The sequence below is a fragment of the Trachypithecus francoisi genome, unplaced genomic scaffold, assembly GCF_009764315.1.
Source record: "Trachypithecus francoisi isolate TF-2019V2 unplaced genomic scaffold, Tfra_2.0 Lachesis_group10, whole genome shotgun sequence".
NCBI classification, from domain to species: domain Eukaryota; kingdom Metazoa; phylum Chordata; class Mammalia; order Primates; family Cercopithecidae; genus Trachypithecus; species Trachypithecus francoisi.
In genome coordinates, this window is record NW_022681455.1 from 114,163,784 (window position 1) to 114,187,419 (window position 23,636).

A 23,636-nucleotide genomic window follows, 5' to 3' on the forward strand; every position below is an offset into this window, starting at 1 on the left:
AGGTTTTCCGTTTCAACTGTCAGGTCAGTGCTCACCAGGTTCATTTGATTTAGAAGTTAAAAAAAAATAAAAATTAAAAAAAAAACAGTCGGGCATGATGGCTTACAAATCCCAACACTTTTGGAGGCTGAGACAGGAGGATTGTTTGAGTCCAGGAGTTCAAGACCAGCCTGGGCAACATGGTGAAATCCCATCTCTACAAAAAGATACAAAAATTTGCCGAGCATAATGGTGCACTCCTGTAGTCCCAGCTACTTGGAAGGCTAAGATGGGAGGATGGCTTGAGCCGGGGAGGTCAAGGCTGCCGTGAGCCAAGATTGCGCAACTCTACTCCAGCCTGGGTGACAGAGTGAGAGCCTGTCTCAAAAAAGAAAACCACTTTCCTGTAATGTCTACTCCAAGCCCAAACTTCAGTAATGTAGCAACAATAAAGAAAAGTCAGTCCCTTTTCCCCATTCTTGCATTCTTTATACCAGCATTCCCCAAATCCTACCAAATGCTTGGTAAAGATAAAATACCTACAGGGGAATACATTTCAAAAACGTTCCCTGCCATATCCCCTTTAGGATGTTACATGTTTCAGACTCCAAGCACCTACAGGTCTTGCTTTTACTGAAGAATTTCTCTTACTCTGCCAGGTTTTAGATGCAGAAAATCTTCTCGGTGTTGTTCAGATTGAAAATATCATGGTCTTTGCAGAGGCATATGACATCGCCTTGGACATCACCTTCCCCAAAGGTCTGTTGGGCCCTTCAAGGAAAGGGTGTTTGGAAATTGGGTCTTTTGTATAGTGTATTTCTGTGTAGAGAAAGGCTAGTGTGTTGTCAGTATTGCAGGGATTGGGAATGGGGCAATTTTAATAAATAATAATGTGAGCCCCAGAGTGATATTAGCAACATGACTACAAATCGTAATTTCTCCAACCAGAGATAGAAAGCGGGTGGTCATAGATGTAAAATTTGCAGAGCTCTTTTCAGAGCAGTCATTTGACAGTAAACACCTCTCCTCTTTCCTGTATTAGTTTTCTATCACTGCCATAAAATGTCACCATAAGCTTTCTGGCTTAAAACAACACAAACGTACTACCCTACAGTTCTGGAAGTCACAAGTGCAAAATGGGTCTCACTGGGCTAAAATCAAGGTGTCAGCAGGGCTGCCTTCCCTTCTGGAAGCTCTAGGGGAGAATCCATTTCCATACCATTTCTAACTCCTAGAAGCCACCCACGTGGTCCCCTTCCTCCACCTTCAGAGACAGCAAGGTTGGGCCAACTCCTTCTCACGTTGCCTTTTCTCTGGTTCTCCCGCCCTGCCTTCTTCTTTTATTCTTAAGCCCCCTTGTGATTATATTGAGCTGACCAAGATATTCCAAATTAATCTCTGTATTTGTAGGTCAGTGAATTAATTCCACCTGCTTCTTTAATTCCCCTATGCCATGTAAGACAGCATGTTCACAGATTCCAGGGATTGGGGGATGGGGGTGAGGCTGTTATCTGTCCCCACACTGCCTTAACACCCAAGTTTCAGCTCTCCCTTTAGCCTACAGCTCTCCATTTCCCTCCTTTCCCCAAGAGGTCTCTTCATCAAAACTCACAGAATGTTAGAGCCACGTATTAGCTTAGATGTCATGAGTCTCATGTACAAAGATCTTTTATTGCAGCACTTTTATAACAATGAAGAGTTGGAAATAACCTAAATGCCCATCGATAATGAAATAATAGTATTATAGGAATAATATCATGAATTACGGAACTGCCATATCATGGGATATTATGCAGCCACTAAGATCACACCTATGGGGAGTTTTTAATTATTTGGGGGAAATGCTTATGATGTTAATGCTAAGTAAAACAACATAAATGTATGTGTAATATGCCAACTTTATGCAAGACTTTTTTAAATACTGGAAGTTTTAGCTGATGGTAGACGCGAAAGACAATAATCCTAGGATGGATGGAATCCAGAGGGACCAGCCCTGTAGAGTGCATCAAGAGCAGCATCTGTTGTTTGTTTGCCCAGACTCAATTATAAGAGGCTTTTCTAATCATAGTACTTTCAGAAAACAAATTCTCTTAAACTGTCACCATGCATTTTCCACGTGAACTTCAACAGGCACTTCCCCTGCTTCCCACTCTCATGCCCACTCACCTCTGTCTGCCCTGGCCCCTGATCTCTGCAGGAGCTGAAGGGGGACTGGATTTTGGGATTGTCAGGGTCACAGAGGAGGTGAAGCAGCCCCTGCAATTGAAGAACCGTGGGAAATACGAGATCGCATTCAGGTAACTGGAATCCCATCGGGTATAAGGCCATCAAGTCCACCGTGGGGAGGAATGTAGGGAAATACGAGATCACATTCAGGTAACCTGAATCCCATGGGGTTTGTGGCCATCAAGTCCACCGTTGGGAAGAATGTGGTCTGGGAAACTTTTCTTATCAGTCAGTCAAGGAAATAATAAGAACCGTCTCTGCTTTTTTGCCTCCCTTGGCTTCAAATGAATGGAATTCCACCTGCTAAGGGAGCAGAGATTTTCACATTGCTCTCAACTCTGCAGCTTAACAGGGGCCTTTAAGTGGCCCAGATGTACCTGGCCAGTTGGAACTGTAGGTGTCTGGGAGTGGAGGAAGAGACTTGGGGAAGAGGCTGGGAGGGGGAGATTCTAGGGGTGAGAAGAGGTCCCGGGGTGGAGGGAGAGACTGGAGATGGGTGACCTGGCCTCAAGCTGTCCTGCCTTCTGCCAGCTCTTATCTGCTTTACAAGGAGATAAAGAAAATCAGCAGATTTCATGTAAAGAAAGGGCTTTCCTTTTTCATTACATGCTGAGAACCATGATGTTATACAATCCAAATAGTGACTTGGTGGAATAGAGCTCCAGCTTGTGCTCATCCCCTGAGATTAAAAAGGAAACAAAGAGGCTGGGTGTGATGGCTCAGGCCTGTAATCCCAGCACTGTGGGAGGCCAAGGCGGGCAGATTGCTTGGGCCCAGGAGTTCGAGACCAGCCTGAGCAAAATGGCGAGAACCCCCTGCCTCTACAAAATACAAAAAAAGTTAGCTGGGCGTGGTGGTCGTATCACTTGTAGTCCCAGCTACTTGGGGGACTGGGATGGGAGGATCACTTGAGCCCAGAAAGGTCAAGTCTGCAGTGAGCCATGATCATGCCATTGCACTCCAGCCTCAGCAACAGAGTAAGACCCTGTCTCAAAAAAAGAAAAAAAAAAAAAAAAAGGAAAGAAAAGAAAAAGAAAAAAAGAAGAAACACAAAATCAGGGAAGTTCCTCAGCAAGGAAAGGGTGGCACAGGGGAGGAGGAGGGAAACACCCCTCAGACAGGGCCACACAGCCCTTCATGGCAGTGCCCACACTTTTCATTCCTTGGAAGGTTCTCCTTCCCCAAGAATTCACAATTGACAAATAGACTTTTCCCCTGTCACTTTGGAATTAGTGCTAAGTGGAATCTTGCCTGTTGGTGAGTTTTCTTTTAGGTTAAGACAGGGGCATTAGCTGTGCTCTTTGAGGTTACATGGAATGGAGTCACTCTCAGGTTGGAACAGGTGATAGAGGGTTTGTTTAAAGAATGTGCAGGGAGGGCCGGGCGCGGTGGCTCAAGCCTGTAATCCCAGCACTTTGGGAGGCCGAGACGGGCGGATCACGAGGTCAGGAGATCAAGACCATCCTGGCTAACACGGTGAAACCCCGTCTCTACTAAAAATACAAAAAAAAACTAGCCGGGCTAGGTGGTGGGCCCCTGTAGTCCCAGCTACTTGGGAGGCTGAGGCAGGAGAATGGCGTAAACCCGGGAGGCGGAGCTTGCAGTGAGCTGAGATCCGGCCACTGCACTCCAGCCCCGGCAAGCAAGACTCCGTCTCAAAAAAAAAAAAAAAAGAATGTGCAGGGAAGTCAGGAAACACAGGGGTGCAAGTAATTGGGCAACCAGGGTCTCCTGGAGCATGGGGGTGATATTCAGAGCCCCACAGTAACTCCGGGTATCCCACCTCTGCCTAGGTGGGCTCCACCTTGAGCCCACGCCAGTCCCTCTGTCAGTCTCATGAGCCAGCTTCTTCCTGTGGTTCTTGCCTCACCTCCAGTAGGCCATGGGCTTCCTTCCCTAGTACTTCTGTTGCAGGGCCCCTGCCCACTCCCTGCTCTCTCTCCCCAGGTTCCCTGGTTTCTGTGTCATTGTTTGCTCTGCGCGTACTGAAAGCCAGACACACAGACAGAGAAAGAGAGAATTAATTTAGTTGGTCCTTTTTCAGTATCCAGTGTCCCTGTTGGACAGAGATCTCCTGCAATGGCCTCTCTTGACCATGGGATACAGTATGGCTGTCTTTGCCTTAAGCATTAATTCCTGGCCTTGTCAATCCTGGCTAAGGAGAGGCGATCACAGCGTACAAAGCACAGTGGACTCTGCTGGACGTAGTGGTTAAACAGGGTTGGAGACACAGCAGGCACTCAACCATGTAGAGTCTCCTCTCTCGGATCTGGAGTTCCCGGCATAATGACTTAGGCTGACTTTTTATTCTTGTCTTTCAGCTTTTCCGTGGACTCTATAGGGATTTCAACACCTAATATAAATTCCATGATCTCAGTCCAACCCAAAAAGGGTTCACTGACCCCAACAGAAAAACCCACAAATGTCCAAGTTTTCTTCCGTGCAAAAAAGGAAGTGAAGATCGAGCACCAGCCTGTTCTGCGCTGTCAGGTAAGAGAGCTCCAAAGGGAGGGGCTGCTTCAATGGCAGGATCATGGGACTCCCATTGCAAAGAAGGATACATGACCTAATCCATGCTCCAGGAAGAAAAGGGGAGGGCTGGCCTGGGTGGCAACCGGATAGGATACACCGGGGTTCTGTTCTAACTAGCAGGCAAAGTCATCAGAATTAGAGTCAGAGAGGAAATGTGCCCCCAAGTCTTCAGAGAGCATCAAAGGCAGGGAAGCTGAGTTCCATCATCAAGTGCAAAGGATGAGCAGGGAGCTGAAAACAGGAGGAAAAGTTGGCTATGTTGACCCTTGGCTGGTACACAGTAAGCTCCATTTTAGTGTTTGCTAATATCATTGTTGATGCAATAATACAAAGACAGTGAAGTAACATGGCTTCATGTCAATGATGAAAATAGGGAACGGGGTAGATAATAGTAAGACTTCTGTAGCTACAGCAGTGGCTGACTTGCTCATTCTTCTTCCCTTTCTAGATTATTGAGCCCAATATTTCAGAAGGAGGTGAGATCATTGCCAGCATCCCAATTAAGTTTTCCGTGAATGCAGTATATTCCAAATACAACATCACCCCCTCCTCTGTCATCAACTTTGGAGCTTTGATCTGTGGCGCTCGTAAAAGCACCACCTTCACCATAGAAAATCAAGGTGTTACTGACTTCAAGTTTGCCCTTTATAAGCTGACAGGGGAGAGCCCCATTCATCAAAAGAAAGCGTAAGACAAATATTTACTTAACTCACTGCATTCCCTCTTTAATATGTGCTTTATATTTTATAAAGAGCTTTCATATATCTTACTTAAATTCACCCAATCCCCTTTTGTGAGTGAGGCCTGTAAAATTTAGAAATGGTTCATTTAGATTATGCACAAAAGCTGGGTGCGGTGGCTCACACCTGTAATCCCAGCACTTTGGGAGGCCAAGGCAGGCAGATCATCTGAGGTCAGGAGTTCGAGACCAGCCTGGCCAACATGGTGAAACCCCATCTCTACTAGCAATACAAAAATTAGCCAGGTGTGGTGGCACATGCCTGTAATCCTAGCTACTCTGGAGGCTGAGGCAGGAGAATTGCTTGAACCCGGGAAGCAGAGGTTACAGTGAGCCGAGATCACACCACTGCATTCCAGCCTGGGCGACAGAGCAAGACCCTGTCTCAAAAAAATAAAAAATAAAAAACTTTTAAAAGATATTATACATGAAATTACCAGTAGATCTTGGTGTGAGCCCACATCTTTTGACTCCAGGTTTCATAGATTTCCTATAGAATATATCATAAATTTTAGTTGAACAAACAGTCTTCTGCCTGGAATTTTGTCTGTTGTCCTGGTGCTTCTGGTGTGATAAAGGACTTATTGGATCATTGTCCTATGTGTCATTCTGTACAACACCAAGAAATTATTATCACAGCAAGCTCAATCAAAAGAAATCATAGCAGTGCTTCATGGTGGGGCTGCTTTGGAAGCGCGGAAGAGAGCAAGTGCGGTGATGCCTTCAGCCTACCAGGGGCTGTTATTGTTATTGCCTGTTACTATTATTGCCTTCTGCCCATGAAGACACCATCACAAAGCTACCTTCATAGTTGTTCCAACAGCAAAACTCCATGTTCTTCAAAAGGAGGCTGTCAATCAATTCACCCAAAACAATTGGTCTCTTGAGTGCTTTTGGCTTCCATTGGGCTAACATACTCTTTTTGGGCAAATTAAGAGGGTTTTTACTGATTCCTGAGGCACTTCTGATTTAATTTTGACTTTCTAGTTAATTCTTTTAAATAGGATATATGGCTTTACATTGTGTTGTAGTTGTTTTATATTTCTGTAGCTATTCTTTTCTGTTTTGACAAAGTTTGAACATTTTTTAAAGTGCAGAGTTAAATTGTGTAAAGTCTCTGTCTTCCTCATTTAATTTCAACTGATTTTTTTTACAATTTGTTTTATAATAATTTAATGTCTATAATGATTTTAACTTAATTCTGTTTTGCTTTGCATTGTTTTTTATTTATTTTTTATTTTAGCATGCACAAGTTCATGCAAAACACACGAAAGGGGGTTGAACTTCAGGTGTTCTGGTCATTAAGCAAGTGAATGCTTAAATATATAAAATTCTCAAAAGTTTAAGATGCATTTCAGATACGTTTGAATATTTTAGGTGAACTGGTCTCTAGGCAAACTAATTATTGGATAAACTAGTTTTAAGGCAAGTGAACAATTCCCAAGACCTATATTTGAACTACTGCTTATACTAAACCTTAAAAACATCACAACTATAAATGTGAAGATACAGAAGAGCTTAATTTATTTGCCATTTCACTTTTTAAAATGAGATTAAGTAAAACATTTGACATCCACAAGTAATTTTCTACACACTGCTTTCCGGTGAACTCAAGTAGGCATTTAAAAATTACTATCTTCTTGCAGTAATTTTCAGTGTCCCTATAAATCATATTTAATAAGTATAATTACCGCCTAGTTTCCTTACAATTGTTAAATGAGTTTGGTCAGTGATTAGCTAGCTATGCCACTCCAATGTCCTCTTGGGCAAAGACGGGCCCCTTCCCCCATTCCTAGGAGAAGGGACCTTGCAGGAAAACAGACAGGTGGTATCTAATGTTACCCCCCACCTCACAACCTAAGGGTATATTCTTGCTTCTTTAATCAGAGCCAGCCACATCAGACATCCAAGATCCCGAGAAAGTGAGAGCTTCTACAAAACTGGCCCTTCCAGAGCAGCCAAGTTCTCTGACACGATTCAGAGAGAAATAACCACCACAGGCCAGGTGCGTGTCTTTTTCCCTGTTCATACAGATACCCAGTAAAGCCAACTCCCAATTCGCTCTTGACACCAAATACCTCCCTAGGATAATAGGATTTGAATCCATCATGGCAGGAATATGAAATAATTATACTGAAATGTCACTTGCATTTTAAGCTAAGATGTTATAGCCATTAATTTGCATATCCACTTTTGCTTTAAAAACTTCATTGGCTTGCCATTGCCTTAAAATTGTTTCTACTCTTCATGAAATGTATTTTAATGAAGAATAATTTGTTTATAAGAAAGAGAAGCCCATTCAAACAGGCTTAAACAAAAGGAGATTTGAGGTTTGCTGTTTCTGGTAAGATCAACTAGATGTACTTTTCCCTATTCTTCCCAACTAAGTACAACTAAAAACCCTGGGCATTGTGTATAAAAGAGACAGACTTCAGACTCTGAAAGGTAGAGAGAAGAAACCAGACCAACCCCAGGGTCTTTGGGACCCAAGGAAGATCAAGGTGGTGAGTTCTCAAGTTTTCTTTTTGCCTCATATCTCCAAGACTGGGTGCTGAAGCAGCCAACAACCCTAAAACATCAACAGACGCAGACAAAAAGCAAGCCCCAACAGAAGCCTACTCCTACTTTCTTTCTGCCTTTCTAGGTTGCCCCTAGTAAGACAGAAAACTTCTAGATAATAACTGTTCTACTCCAGCCAAACACCAAAGAAAAATATCTGGTCCCACGCCACCTCTGCTAGCAAAGGCCAAATAGAGATACTAGACTCCACCCTCCCCAAGCTGTCATGAGGTGCCCCACCGCCTTGCCAGGGTGGCATCAGAAAAGGTCAAATAGGAAGCCAAGACTTTCATTCCCATGGGTGGTAACAAGCATCCCCCACCACCTCCAGTGCTGTTTGTGGAGATACTACATGGGGAACCGTGATGTCCATCTCAACCTAGTGAAAATGAGACATTCCCCCGTCCCCTGCTGGAATGGTGTCAGAGGACCCCTCCATCTCCCATAGCATCAGCAGAACAGTAACAGGCACTCACCCGTCCCCACCAGGAAGGTATCAGTTGAGGACTAGTGGAGAGCTGGGACACCCACCCCTGCCCAGCAGGAATGATGAGTCTGAGTGGGGAATCTGGACTACTGCCCCCACCTGGCAGTAGCAAGGCAGTGCACTACCTTCCCCAGCCAGGGTAGTGTCAAAAGAAAGCCAGCTCAACCAGATTTAAATCAGATCGCAAGTCTCATAGCGTAACACCCAAAATGTCCAGGTTTCAAGTGAAAATCACTCATCATACCAAGAACCAGGAAGAATTCAAACTGAAGGAGAATGGATAAATGCTAGATGACAACACGGAGATGACAGCGGTGTTAGAATTATCTGAAAATGTTTCAATGAGCAATTATAAGCATGCCTGGAAAAATTTTAAAATAGTATGTCTCAGCAAAGAAAGAAGATGTAGAGAAGAAGCAAATGGAAATTCTGGAATTGAAGATAAATAAACAAATTTGGAACTCAATGGATGGGCTCAACAACACAGAGGGAACAGAGGAAAAGAATCGGTGAACTTGAAGACAGACAATAGGGATTCCTGTGTTCGTTTCTTATTGTTCTCACAACAAATTACCTCAAATTTAGAAGCTTAAAGTATTACACATTTTTTATCTTATTGTTCTGTAGGTCAGAAGTGCTAAAATCAAGGTGTTGGAAGGGCTGTATTCTTTTCTGGAGACACCAGGAAAGAATCCTTTTCATTGTTTTTTTAGCTTCTAGAGGCAGCCCACATTCCTTGGCTTGTAGTCCCCTTCTATCATCTTCAAAGCCAGCAACAGTGGATCAAAGCCTTCTCACATCACGTTACTCTAACCTCCTCTACAGTCATATCTCCTTCTAACTCTCTTCCATTTCTAAGGACCCCTGTGATTACACTGGGCCCATTATAATCCAGAATAATCTCCTCATCACAAGCTTCTTAATGTAATCATGTCAACCAAGTCCTTTTGCTGTGTAAGATAACGTATTCGCTGGTTCTAGGGATTAGGATGTGGACATCTTTGAGAGGCCATTATTCTGCCCAGTCTAAACAAAAGAGAGAAAGTAGATTCTGTTTTGAGTCTCTTGAAAGTCTATTTAAGTCTAATGATAAAAAATGAAGAGATGCTTAAGGATCTGTGGAACCATAACAAAAGATCTAATGCTGTTTTCATTGGAGTTCCAGAAAGAGTTACAAAAGAGGGTGGAACTGAAAAGGTACTCAAAGGAATAATGACAGAAAACTTTTCAAGTTTGGAAAAAGATGTAAACCTACAGACTCAAGAATTTGAGCAAACCCAAATAGGAGAAACCAAAAGAAATCCTTACCAACACACATCATAGTCAAACTTCTGAAAATTAAAGAAAAGAAAAAAAAATCTTGAGCACATCAAGAAAGAAATGAACCTTGAATGACAGCAGATTTCTTACAAAAACCAGAGACCCAAAAGAAAGTGGCACAATATTTTCCAGTGTAGAGAATCAATAACTGTGAACCCAGAATCTTATATCCAGCAAAAATACTTCTCAGGGATAAATGGAAAATCGACTTTCTCAAATGAAACAAGGCTAAAAGAATTTGTCACTAGTAGACTTACCCTAAAAGAATGGCTAAAGGAAGTTCTCAAAACAGAAAGTAAATAACAGAAGATGTAATCATGGAACATCAACAAGGAAGAAAAAAACATAGTAAGCAATAATGTATGTAAATTCAGTAGACCTTACTTCTCTTCCTGGGTTTTCTAAATTATGTTTGTCAATGGAAGCAAAACTATAATACTGTCTGATATGGTTTTAAATGGATGTAGAGGAAATATTTTAGAGCAGGGTGGAGGAAAGAATCAGTGAACTTGAAGACAGACAAGAGGAATTCTTTATAAAAAGCAGGTGAATGAGCAGTTGTTAAGCAAGATGGTAAATACTATAATTGAGGTGCTTGTACATGGATAGACTCTAGAAAAATGGAAGAATGAAGTCTTGCTGTTCTGGGTAGCTGTGAACAGTTATTGAAGGCTTCACGGAGAAGGAGGTGCTTGATTTGTGTATCAGAATCATGTTTGATTGCAGATAGCAGAAAATCCAACGTTAGTGGTTTAAACAAATATGGCATATTTAAATGGAGTAGACAATTGCTGGTGTTGGTTTCACAGTTGATTGTTGCTTGTGATTCTCTTGGTCTTTCCCTCATGGTTCCAAGGTGGCTGCTGCAGCTCCAGCCACCACCTCTGCGTTGAAGGCAATGAGAGAAGCAGGTTTTCTGCACTCTGTGAACAGCAATAATTATTGATTGAAGTGAACTGGGTTTTCTACATGTTGGTTTTTATGTCTTTTCAGGTGGTTTCCTCTTGTCAAGCAAAGGCTTCTGTTTCATTAACATACGTAATTTTCTACTTATGTTTCTGTAACTCTCATCTCTTCTACAGATTTTTTTTCCTTCTTTGACTACCATATCTTCTCAGCCTTCAGTGAGACAGCCTCTCCAGCACTCTGCCTTTCAGTTGCAATGAACTTATCCTCTCCTCTACATTGGCAACTTATTTTAATGGTCACAGCCTTGATCTTGCATCACAAGAAACTGAGGTGCTTCTGAATCCTTGATTTCCAAGACCTCTTTCTCTGACTGCTTCCCTTTCTCCTAGCTTTCTGCTACCTCAGTTCCACTCATTTCAGCTGTTCTTTGCCCCCACTATGGCTTTGCTCCTTTGAGACAACATCATGCCATTTTCTACTATTCTCCAACCTTCTCCTCTGTCAGGATGGTTTATCTGGGAATCACTGGTGCCCAGGGCATCTCCTAGCATATAGTAGGTATTTAGTAAATAGTGACCAAATTAGTTAATAGCAGCTTCCACATATGTCTCTGCAGTCACACTGCACAATGCTAGGGGCTGCATCCACACAGATGCCTATGTGAAGAGTGCCACTAGACTCAGCACTAATTTCTGCTGTGGTTCCTAGATCTGGCAGGAGGTCCTTCACAAACCCCAGCTGCCAGAGGTTTTGCACAAATCCAGTTGCCAGGGTATGAGTCCAGTGTGGCAGAACACTCACGCAAGTCATGCAAAGCAAGTTATCACTCACAGATAGGTAGCAAGAACTAATAGAAACTTCGTATTCATGGACAGCTGGTCCCCCAAGGCTCAAGAAAGCTGTCTTGAACAAATGCAGTCCTGCCTATGCATGCCTCACTTCACACTGCAGCTGAAGGACACCAAAAGCATTCTGTCCTGGAGTTTGTGCTGCAGAGGAAATGTGGATCTCTGAGCTGAAGGACATTCTGTTCTAGGGAGGATGAGAACAGAGCCTGGGCTGTTCCAGACCCTTCCCTTATCTCAGGCCACTGCATTGTCAGCACATTCTACAGTCATCCAGAAAACTACAAGCAGGAGAGAGAAGAGCAGGGACATCTAAGGATTGCACCAACATCCTGGTTTTTTGGGGTTTTTGTTTGTTTGTTTGTTTGTTTTTTAGCACTAATTCTATACCAGATGCTATGCTACATGCTTCACACCTGTTATTTCATTTAAACCTCCAGCAATCTCTGGGGTTGGGGCTTTAGCCCCATTTTATAGATAAATAAACTGAGACTAAGAGAAGTCATTTGTTTAAGGTCAAACAGTCAATATTTATCAGGGCTGAGATTCAAACCCAGGTGTGTCTCACTCAAAAGCCCATAACCTTACCCACTACTCCATTCTGCACCCATCTGATTCAAGATGCCCAGCTGAATAAGTGCTATATGATGTGGAGTCTGTCTGTTCCTTTAAACCCTTAGTTCAAACACGATTGCTCTGAAGGAATTTGCATAGAAGGAAGCACTGAGAGAGCAGCCTATCATTGAAGACCCCCTGCCCATCCCAGGCCCTCTGTCCCTCCAGGAGGAGAGGAGTGAGGGCCCAGAGAGTGCCTGTGAGAAGAAGCCCCACGTGTCTCTCGCCCTCTCCACACCATCTCACAGCCCCCATAGTCTGGCTGTCACTCACTCTGCCTCCAAGTCTCCTATCCCTCCCACCCTTGTCCTGCAGGCCCGCTTCGCCCATGGCATGTTCACCGTGTACCCTGGGTTTGGCTCCATCCCTTCCGGAGGACAGCAGGTCATCAATGTTGACTGTGTGGCTGAGCCCGTGGGAAAGTGTGAGGAGTTACTAGCCATCGATATCTCCGGCCGAGACCCTACAGTTCAGCCTGCTGGCATTCCTTACACTTTGCTGGCTGAAGCCTGTCTACCAGGTACTTACCACTCACATTGGACAACACCACTTAAAAGATGTTCGTCTGAGACCAGGTGCAGTGGCTCATGCTTGTGATCCCAGCACTGTGGGAGGCCGAGGCGGGTGGATCACCTAAGATCAGGAGTTGGAGACCAGCGTGGCCAACATGACAAAACCCCGTCTCTACTAAAAATACAAAAAATGAGCCGGGTGTGGTGACACATGCCTGTAATCCCAGCTACTCAGAAGGCACTCAAACCCAGGAGGTGGAGTTTGCAGTGAGCCAAGATCACGCCACTGTACTCCACAACAGAGCAAGAGTCCGTCTCAACAACTAAATATATAAATAAGAGACCTTCATCTGTAACACTTCTACCTCTTTCTTGCAAGTTTTTCCAAAGACGTCTGGCAGACATGGCTGGGCTGCTTCCTTTGGCGTCCTGGGACTTCCTCTAGTGTCTTCAGTTGTATTTTTCCAGGGCATATACCTAAGGGAGGAGGTGCAGCTTCACACTCCCAGGATGCTGGTCCTGGATTCCCAGATGAATAGTGTTATCTGAGAATCATGGTGGGATGGGCTGTGGCACAGCCCATCCCACCTAGGAGCACTGAGTCCCGCTCATGGCCAGGCCACTCCCGGTGGGCAACATGTCCACAGAGAACAATGTTCAGGTACTGAGCATACAAAATCTATAACCCAGCAGGAGGGCACATGAGGTGCAAAGAGAATGCCTCATGCTTTGATGATAGGATCACTGGAGCCTTGAAGCATAGTGGGCCAGTTGCCTCCTTCCCTCCACAGCCAACCCCAGATCCTGGATCTTACCACTGGGAGAGAAAGGCTCACTGGAGTGTGGCAACCAGCAAGGGCAGTACAAAAGAGGAAGACAAAACAGAATGTTTCCCATCCCTCACACCCCCTTGCATGACTTCCCCTATGTGTCCTCCACGATTCTCCTTTGTGAGAATCCAGAGCTCCAAATTAGGAATTACAGAGAGGAAATCCAGCAATCAGGCTACATCTCATAGTCTCCCCTTCACTCCGCAGCCTTTGTGACTGAAAACAACGCCTTGATATTTGAAGAGCACCAGATATGTACCAGTGCCAACCTGCACCACATCCTGCAGACCATAGAGAGCGGGGGACTGTTCGTCGAGGACGAGAACAAGTTCATCTTCTGCAATGTCCTCGTGGGCCGCCGAGCCAAGGCTCGTTTCAAGATCAGCAACGTGGGAAAGATCGCCTGTGATGTCAACATTGTAGTCAGGCCTATCTCCAATAAGGTAAGACGCTCCCAATGGCCCCTGGCCCACCGTGATTGGCGTAAACTTGGAAGAAGGGCTCTCAGCATCCTCGGCTCTGGAGCCTGTATGCGTGAGTGGAAATTATCAGGCCCTGCTGGAAGTTATGTGAAGTAACTGGGGGTTTCCCCTAGGCCAGTGGTGATACATTTGTCCCAGTGGGTGTCTCCTCCGGGTACCTTTGTGATAAATGGGTACGCATGAACGAGCAAACTGCATTCCTCCATTAAACGCTCACTGTGTGCCTAAAATAGACAAAACATGGTGGGGAGAGGCTAAAGTGAGCACCAACTCCAGACAGGCCTGCCTCCAGCTGCATATTCTCCTGGTAAGGGAGATTTGGGGGCATCAGATTCTGAGGATAAGGTGAAATGGTGAGCATTTTTTAGCCCTTCCCATGTGACAAGCACTGTGCTAAGTAATTTATATTTATTGCCTCCTTTTGCCCTCACAACAACTCTTCCGACTTTGTATTATTATCCCAATTCTACAGTTAGGGAAACGGAGGCTTAAAAAGCTAAATCCTTCCCCTAGGTCCCAGAGCCTGAGAATATAGGGCTGGGCTTAAAGCCAAGCTTCATCCACATACAAGATGAAATAATTGCCCAATTCAGGGGTCTGCCAGGCTCGAAATTGCCTTTTCTCTCTGAGTCATTCACCTCATACTTTTTTTCACAGCAGAACAGAAAATTCAGGATACCAAGAGAGGTCTTAATCAATGGGTTTCCGTTACCCTTAATTTCCAATCCAGTGTGTAGCAAATACTCTAGTTTTATGGCAGCTGCTTCAGTTCTCTGCTCGAAGGTCGAATCTGGGCCCAGGAGGTCCTCAGGACCTGGAGCTGGCATTGTTCACAGCTGAGGGTGGTGGGGAAGTCACCAAGGGTGTTGGTGTCAGCCTAGAGCTACATATGGAGTGTGCATTCCTGGGGGAATGCCAATGCAGAGAGGTATGGTTGGGGAGACTACATAATCCCTTTTATGACTTCCTTCAGACTCTGGTGACACCCAGTCATTCTCTGATTTTTTTTTTTTTTTTTTTTTTTTTTTTGGAGACAGAATCTTGCTCTGTTGCCCAGGCTGGAGTGCAGTGGCACGATCTCAGCTCACTGCAAGCTCTGCCTCCCAGGTTCACACCATTCTCCTGCCTCAGCCTCCTGAGTAGCTGGGACTACGGGCGCCCACCACCCAGCTAATTTTTTGTATTTTTAGTGGACACGGAGTTTCACCGTGTTAGCCGGGATGGTCTCGATCTCCTGACCTCGTGATCCACCCAACTCGGCCTCCCAAAGTACCAGGATTACAGGCATGAGCCACCGCGCCTGGCCTATTCTCTTTTTTTTTTTTTTTTTTGGGACGGAGTCTCGCTCTGTCGCCCGGGCTGGAGTGCAGTGGCTGGATCTCGGCTCACTGCAAGCTCCGCCTCCCGGGTTTACGCCATTCTCCTGCCTCAGCCTCCTGAGTAGCTGGGACTAGTATTTTTTAGTAGAGACGGGGTTTCACCGTGTTAGCCAGGATGGTCTCGATCTCCTGACCTTGTGATCCGCCCGTCTCGGCCTCCCTAAGTGCTGGGATTACAGGCTTGAGCCACCGCGCCCGGCCCTATTCTCTGATCTTATTTGGGATACTAAGGAGCAGCTTTCTCCCTATTCTGTACTAAAAACATAAAAAGTGAGCAAGGCCTGTAATCCCAGCACTTTGGGAGGCTGAGACGGACGGATCACGAGATTAGGAGATCGAGACCATCCTGGCTAACACGGTGAAACCCCGTCTCTACTAAAACATATAAAAAAACTAACCGGGCGAGGTGGCGGGTGCCTGTAGTCCCAGCTGCTCGGGAGGCTGAGGCAGGAGAATGGCGTAAACCCGGGAGGCGGAGCTTGCAGTGAGCCATGATGGCGCCACTGCACTCCAGCCTGGGCAACAGAACGAGACTCCGTCTCAAAAAAACAACAAAAAAAGAGCAAGACTGATTTTTTTTTTCTTTTTTTAAGACAGTCTCACTCTCGTTGCCCAGGCTGGAGTGCAGTGGCGCCATCATGGCTCACTGCAGCCTCGACTTCCTGGGCTCAAGTGATCCTCCCACCTCAGCCTCCTGAGCAGCTGGGACTACAGGCACACACCACCATGCTTGGCTAGTTTTTGTATTTTTTGTAGAGACGGGGTTTCCCATGTTGGCCAGGCTGGTCTCGAACTCCTGGGCTCAAGCGATCCTCCCACCTCCGCCTCCCAAAGTGTTAGGATTACAGGAGTGAGCCACCACACCCAGCCGCAAGCCTGATTTCTAAAGAGAGACTTTATAAGAGGATTTGCAGAAATCACATGTTCTCCTCCACCCTTGTTCACAGACTTGAAGGCTATCCCTTGGAAAAAGCAAAGAGAAACCTGAGTACCCTCAGTTTAAGATCAAGAGGGAACAGTCAGTCTTGAATCCCACCTACTTCCCATGAGAATGAAAAATCCTTTTAAGGCCATGCCAGGGCTCCATACAGTCCCAAAATGCTGCCACAAGATGGGAACAGATAAAGTGCTGTGGGAGGTTGCTCTAGCCAAGGCTCTTGGAGTTACAAGGAGCAGAAACCCTCTCAGATTAGCCCAAACAAAGCAAGGCTTACTGCAGCAAATCGGACACCTCAGACACAGGTCAGAACACATCACGTGGCCAGGACTCCTTGGGACTGGCACCATCACCTGAAGTCCACCCTTTAGAAGACCAGCGGATGCTCTGTCCGTCTGTCAGCGGCCACATGTCTCTCTCACAGGGTTTCCATTGCTCCATTCTCTCATCTAGCTTTCTCATCTTGCATGTGATTCAGCCAGCTCCCAGCTCAGCTCCACATTTTAACAACCAGCACTGGCCCGGCACGGTGGCTCACACCTGTAATCCTGGCACTATGGGAGGCCGAGGCAGGCAGATCACTTGAGCCCAGGAGTTTGAGACCAGCCTGGGAAACATGACGAAACCCCATATGTACAAAAAAAATAATAATAATTAGCTGGGCATAGTGGCACACACCTGTAGTCCCAGCTACTCGGGAGGCTGAGGTGGGAGAATTGCCTGGGTCCAGGAGGTCGAGGATGCAGTGAGCCATGATCATGCCACTGCACTCCAACATAAGTGACAGAACAAGATCCTGTCAAAAAAGAATTTAAAAGCCAACCAACACCAATCTTTGGGCATCCCAGTTTAGTTGACAGGGGTGGGGTAGCAGGGACAATATCTGGATTCCTGGCTTAGTTCATCAATTTGAGTCAAAAATCATAGGTCTAGCCAAATCTGGCCAGGCATCCTTCAGGGGTGGGTCCCAGGCTGTTCCCTCCAGGGCCCCTGACCCTGCAGGCAGTGGAGCATGTCCACCATGGCACTTAGACGAGAGGCGGGGGGGGCTCTTGGAAATAAGGAGTAAGCCTGGTGAGAATCCAAAGGCGCTGACATAGTCTGGTCTCTGCCCCCATTACCAGCCCTTTGCGCGCATCACCGACATTTTTGAAGTGGAACCCAACAAGATGTGCATTGCCAGTCATTCCCATGCCTTTGCCACGGTGTCCTTCACCCCGCAGATCATGCAGAACTACCAGTGCATCTTTGAGGCTACCTTGGATGGCTTGCCCAGGTACCAGCTCCCAGCTCCCTCTCCTGCAGCAGGGCTGCGGGCCACACTCCCTAGGGAGTGTCATTCCCACCACGCCAGACTGACAGGCTACAATCTTCCTGTTCCTACAGCACCCTGGCCAAGAGCCGAGGCCTGGTGTTTGACATCGCTGGTGAGGGGAACCTCCCACGAGTGACGGTTGTGCGGCCAATTCTTCATAACCAACGTGGAAACCCCTTACTCCTCTTTAAGAGGCTTCTGCTTGGTCATTCAGAGAAGCTGCCTCTCATCCTCAAGAACAATGGCGTCCTCCCTGCCCAGGTAATACTCGAGGATGAAGCATGAGGCTGAAAGGGAGAAGAATCCAGAAGTCACACTTCTGCCATTGGGGCCTCTGCCATGCCTAATGTATGAGGACTTCTCTGTTGATCCGCATACATTAACCTGTGTGTCACGGACTTGCAGAGGGGAATCTGGCATGGTGTTTGTCCTCAAGGAAAGTAGGAAACCAGATTCCACAATATATCATTAACTACTGTCCAAGGTAGCGTGCAGTGACGTGCACCAAGCTGAGTGAGCAGGATTATGGATATTCTTAATATCTTCTTTAGTTTTTTATTGTTTTCTGTAATGAACGTTGCATTTGCAATAAGAATAAGACGATAAAAGAAACTTCAGTAGGGGTAAGAAATACAACATCCAAATGTATTTTGATTCAATGATTAAATTGTGGTTTTATTTTACAAAAATGTGATGTATTGCGCTCTGCAAGGGACAGTAGGACTTTTGAAAAAGATCTATTCCCATCTAGACAATAAAGGGAAAATTCACTGTAAATGACATTTGAACAGGGTTCATTGAAGGAGCTGGGTTTCAGCAATGCCTGCAGTGGGCATTTGGCAGTCCATGCAAACCAGAAAGAGAGAGAAAGCTTCAAAGGTGCAGAAGCCAAAAAAAAAAAAAACATGCACGCTACTGCAGGAGCTGGTAAGCACCCAGCTTCATGAGAGCATAGGTAGAGGTAGAAGAGCAAGGAAGATAAAAATGAAAGGATACAGTAATGGAGCAACTTGTGGAAGGCTTGGGATTCTCTAAATATTTTAAACCCTACAAGACATTGCTACTGTTGTTATTGCTGCTGTTCTTACTGTTTATCCTTTTATGGCTCATTTAGGTTTATTCATTTATTAATCATTTTTATTGCTCTTTATTCCTGGGTCTCCAATTTTCTATCTGTATTTGTCAGTTGTCATGCTACCAATAAAGACATACCTGAGACTGGGTAATTTATAAAGAAAAAAGAGGACTCACAGTTCCACATGGCTGGGGAGGCCTCACTATCACAGTAGAAGGCAAAGGAGGAGAAAGACATGTCTTACATGGTGGCAGCCAAGAGCACTTGTGCAGGGGAACTCCCATTTATAAAACCATCAGCTCTTGTGAGACTTATTCACTATCACAAGAACAGCCTGGGAAAGACCGGCCCCCATGATTCCTTTACCTCCCACCAGGTCCCTCCCACGACAAGTGGAAGTTATGGGAGCTAAAATTCAAGATGAGATTTGAGTGGGGACACAGCCAAACCATATCACCATCTTAGACACTTTTCCTACCAAATGAAGAATACTCTTTAGTATTTCCTTAATGTGAGTCTGCTGGTGGTGAAGTCTCTATTTCTCCTTCATTTTTAACATCATTTTTACTGGCTATAGAATTCCGGTTTGGCAGTTGTTTTCTTTCAGCAAATGGGAGATATTATTCTAATGTATTCCGGTTTTCATTGTTACTGCTGAGTTGTCAGCTGTAAGTCTAAAATGTTATTTAAGATGGAGTCCCCAACCCCCAGGCCACAGACCAATAAGCAAAAGGTCATCTGTATTTACAGCCACTCTCCATCACTCACATTACCACCTGAGCTCGCCTCCTGTCAGATCAGCAGCAGCATTAGATTCTCATAGGAGTGCAAACAGCTGTTGTGAACTGCACATGTGAGGGATCTAGATTGCATGTTCCTTATAAGAATCTAATGCCTGATTATCTGAAGTGGAACAGTTGCAACCCAAAACCATTCCCCAGTGCCTGGTCCATGGAAAAATTGTCTTCCACGAAACCAGTTCCTGGTGCCAAAAAAGTTGGGGACTGCTACTTTAAGGCATTCTTTTTTTCTGACTGCCTTTTACATTTTCACTTTGTTTTCTACAGTTTTACTATGATATGTCCAGAAGTGGACTTCTTTTAATTTATCCTTGTTAGAATTCACTAGACTTCTTGATTCTGTGGATTAAAGTTAAGTCAATTTTGGAAATTTTCTAGACATGTCTTTAAATATTGTTTCTATTTCATTCTCTCTAATCTCTCCTTCTGGGATGATAATTAAATATATAGAAGACCTTCTCACTATATCTTCTGTGTCTCTCAGTCTCACTATATTTTCCACTCACTTTTCCTCTGGGCTTCATTCTGCATAATTTCTTTTGACCTGTCTTCAGTTTATCAACTCTCCCTTTAGCTGTATTGAATCTACTGTTAAAGTTTCCATTAAGCCCTTAAGTTATTACATTTTTCAATCTTAGAATTTCTATTAGGCTGTTTTAAAAATCTGAATAATTCATGTTTACAGTTTCTAGCTGAAATTGTCAGACATGACTTTTATTTCTTGAACACAGTAATCATAGCCATTTTGCAGTCTGTACCCAATAATTCCAAAATCCAAAGTCACTGTGTCTCTTTCTGATATTTCTACTCATCTTTTTCTACTCTTTCTACTCATCTTTGCCCATGTTACCCTGCCTACTCACGTGCCTAGTTATCTTCTATTTATGTGTTGGGTATTACATTGTAAAAGTTATTTAGAAATCATTAAACTAAGGATCATATTTTTCTTCAGAGGCAATTTTCATTTGCTTCTGCCCAACACTTGGGGGCACTAGAAATTCAGGATCACCTTAAGCCAGTGTTAGGGTTTGAGATTTTCTGGATTACCCAGAAGACTTAGAGCAGGATTGCCATCCTTGGGAAAGCTGGTTTATATCCAGCTCACGTTTCATCTTAATGAGGTCCCACACCAGAAGAAAGCATTCTCACCTTCCACAGGCCTTGAATTTTTGCCCTCTTAGCACCAAAAGACCATCAAAAGTGCAGACAATGCCTGTAATCCCAGCACTTTGGGAGGCTGAGGTGGGCAGATCAGGAGTTTGAAACCAGCCTGGCCAACATGGTAAAACCCCGTCTTTACTAAAAACATACAAAAATTAGCTGGGCATGGTGACTCGTGCCTGTAATCCTAGCTACTCTGAAGGCTGAGGCAGGAAAATCGTCAGAACCCAGGAGACAGAGTTTGCAGTGAGCCAAGATTTTGCCACTGCGCTCTGACCTGGGTGACAGAGTGAGATTCCATATCAAAAAAAAAAAGGTGCAGACAAGCCTCCTGTCTTAACTTTTCCTGACTGGCAAATGCTCTGGACAAAAACTGCCCAGAAAGTGAGACTGACCTTGCTGGATTTCTATACTCTCACCGATCCTGGTCTATTTACTCCTCATTCTCTTCATAGCTCTGTGATACTTTAAAAAAAATTTTTTTTTACATGTTTAGTCTAGCAATTATTGTTGCCTTGAGCTCAGGTTACCTAGCATTGTTTCCATTATTGTGGCTTTATGTTTTAGCATCTAGTTCAGTGAATTCCTATCTACCCACTCCCTGTTTTTGTCGTTTTTCTTAACAATTTTCACCCATTAATCTCTCAAATGAGCTTTATAATTATTTTATAATGCTCCTTTAAAAATCCCATCGGGAAGCCTCTCAATCCAGGAGGATTTCTACTTGCAGAGTATTTAGATGCTCCACCAGGAACATTTAGGATTTCCACTCATTTATTTAGATCTTTTATGTCAATATTCTTACATATAATTCTTCCATATAGTTTCTTATTAAAGTTGTTTCTAAATACGTAATTTTTTATCTCAGAAGCTTCCCATGTGATACCACTATTTCTGCCTTCTCCATGCCTCATATTTTATATTCAATCTTTTTCACGATGGTGCCAGCATTACTACCTTCTAACAATGCCTGCTGATGTCTCATATCTGAAATCAGATGCATAGCTTTAGTCTTAGCTTCCTTACAATGGGCCAGAAACCACCACTTTCTCCAAGTAGGTCAAATGCCCACCTTGTTTTTTCTCTTACCATGGTAGGATGCTCAACATGACACTATCAGGCAACTAAACTAATGCATAGCACCTAGGAGATACTGTTTTTTTAGGAATTCACATCAATGCAGGCCCTCATAGAATTATAAGTATTCATTTCCATTTTATTACCCTAGCGTGTATTCTATAACTGCCTCTGTTAATGACAGAGGTGTTGGCAACCACATTTTAACACTATGTACCTACGTGATCTGGAAAGTTCTGCATACTCTTTGGACCTCCAGTTCCTCACTCAGATAACAAGGGCTGATTTGACTGAATGTTCTTTTGTCCTCTCCAGGTCTAATATTTATTATTTCTCTCTCAATAAGAAATTCAAAAAAGTGAATACTGGGCACAATAACTTTTTGGGGTCCTGCCCCAAACACAGTACAGTATCTCACCCCAGACTCAAAGCCCATGAGCAGCCTGTAAGCCTAGCACTCATCCCTGCTTTCCTTCTGCCAGCTACATGTTGACCTGCAGGATGAGCTAGGAGTCTTCTCCCTGAAAGGGAGGCCCACCACCTCATACATCTACATCACAGAGGAAAACAAACCACATGAAAAAGGTAAGTGTGGGGAGGGTGCTTCCAGAAGGCAATGGATCTCAGTGCTGCTTCATTAGGGTACCGCTCAAGGCCCAACCAGAGGGGAATGCCCAGTCTCGTCACCACTGGCGTCTAGCTAAGGCTCGTTCCCATTCTAGGGTTACTTTCCCTTCCACCGAGGTCTTTATAGATATACATTTCTTGAAACTGGTTCTAAATCATTCCTTCTCTCTTCTCTTTGCAGCAAAGAAAGCTCATACAGCCTCCTTGGTTGTATCTCCTGGAGATACAGCTGAATTTGATGTCTTTTTCCACTCCCAGAAGGTTGGGAGGATGAGAGGTATCATCCACTTGTCAGTGATCAACAACCAATATGAGGAGACCACCATCCACATGGTGGGAGAGGGCTATGAGGATGACATCACCTTGGACAACATCCACGGGCTGGTGGCCCCCACCAGCCAGGAAGACATAAGTATCTCTGAGTTCACAGAGACAGTCGAGGACAATGATATGGAAGACTTGGTGGCAGGTGGGAGAAACAGTAGTGAGGTGTTGACAAGTGTTGGCTATTGGGTCATTTGTTTTAAATGAGAGTTAAATTTAAATAACGGATTGGTTAACTCCCTGAGAATTTAGGACTGACTGACCTCTTCACTACTCTATGTGCTGGTGTACCTGGCTCAGCATGGCATCCATCCTCCCATTTATTCATGTGTTCACTCGATGAACATGTATTGAGCACCAAGTACATGTTCCGGGCATGCTGATCCCTGGAGTTTCAAAATTAACAAGGAAGTCTCTACTCTTAGGGAGCTTATAGTTTGATATTCAAATTCCAGTTCAACTAATAAGCAAATAAATGTCTTGCAGTTTTTCCTGTCTGCATTTATTAGCTGGCTTGTGTTGGCATTGTCTGTCTTGTTTAATTAGAGAGAGTATAGGTTTGGGCACTTCTAGAACATCACTCTGCACAGCCCCACTATTCAATGAGCAGTTTGAGATCCTATGGCATCAGCATCACCTGGGAGCTTGTTAGAAATGGGGGTTTCAGACCCACCGTGCCCTGCTGAATCAGCATCCACATTTTAACAAGATCCCAGGTGATGTGTTTTTATACTAAAGCTTAAGACATGTTGTGCTGCAATCTATCAAGCACTAAAGCTTCATTTAATTGACATTTTTGGGGGTTGGAAAAATTTATCATCAAATTGTTATCATCAGAAAGCATTGGTTAAGCACCCTAATTACATGGTTGGTTGCTAAAAAGTGAGTTATAAACAGAGTCCCATA

The 23,636-nt window shown here is 44.4% G+C and overlaps 1 protein-coding gene across 1 annotated transcript in view; it reads left to right on the top strand.

Annotated features, from left to right (window-relative positions):
- Nucleotides 1–23,636, top strand: part of HYDIN (HYDIN axonemal central pair apparatus protein) — a 388,294-nt gene that overhangs the window by 297,196 nt on the left and 67,462 nt on the right. Inside the window, 11 exon segments of the mRNA XM_033218949.1 lie at nucleotides 639–738; nucleotides 2,177–2,276; nucleotides 4,527–4,695; nucleotides 5,186–5,424; nucleotides 7,364–7,481; nucleotides 12,527–12,731; nucleotides 13,761–13,996; nucleotides 17,476–17,627; nucleotides 17,738–17,927; nucleotides 22,262–22,364; nucleotides 22,588–22,875. Of these exon segments, the coding sequence (XP_033074840.1) occupies nucleotides 639–738; nucleotides 2,177–2,276; nucleotides 4,527–4,695; nucleotides 5,186–5,424; nucleotides 7,364–7,481; nucleotides 12,527–12,731; nucleotides 13,761–13,996; nucleotides 17,476–17,627; nucleotides 17,738–17,927; nucleotides 22,262–22,364; nucleotides 22,588–22,875 (1,900 nt within the window).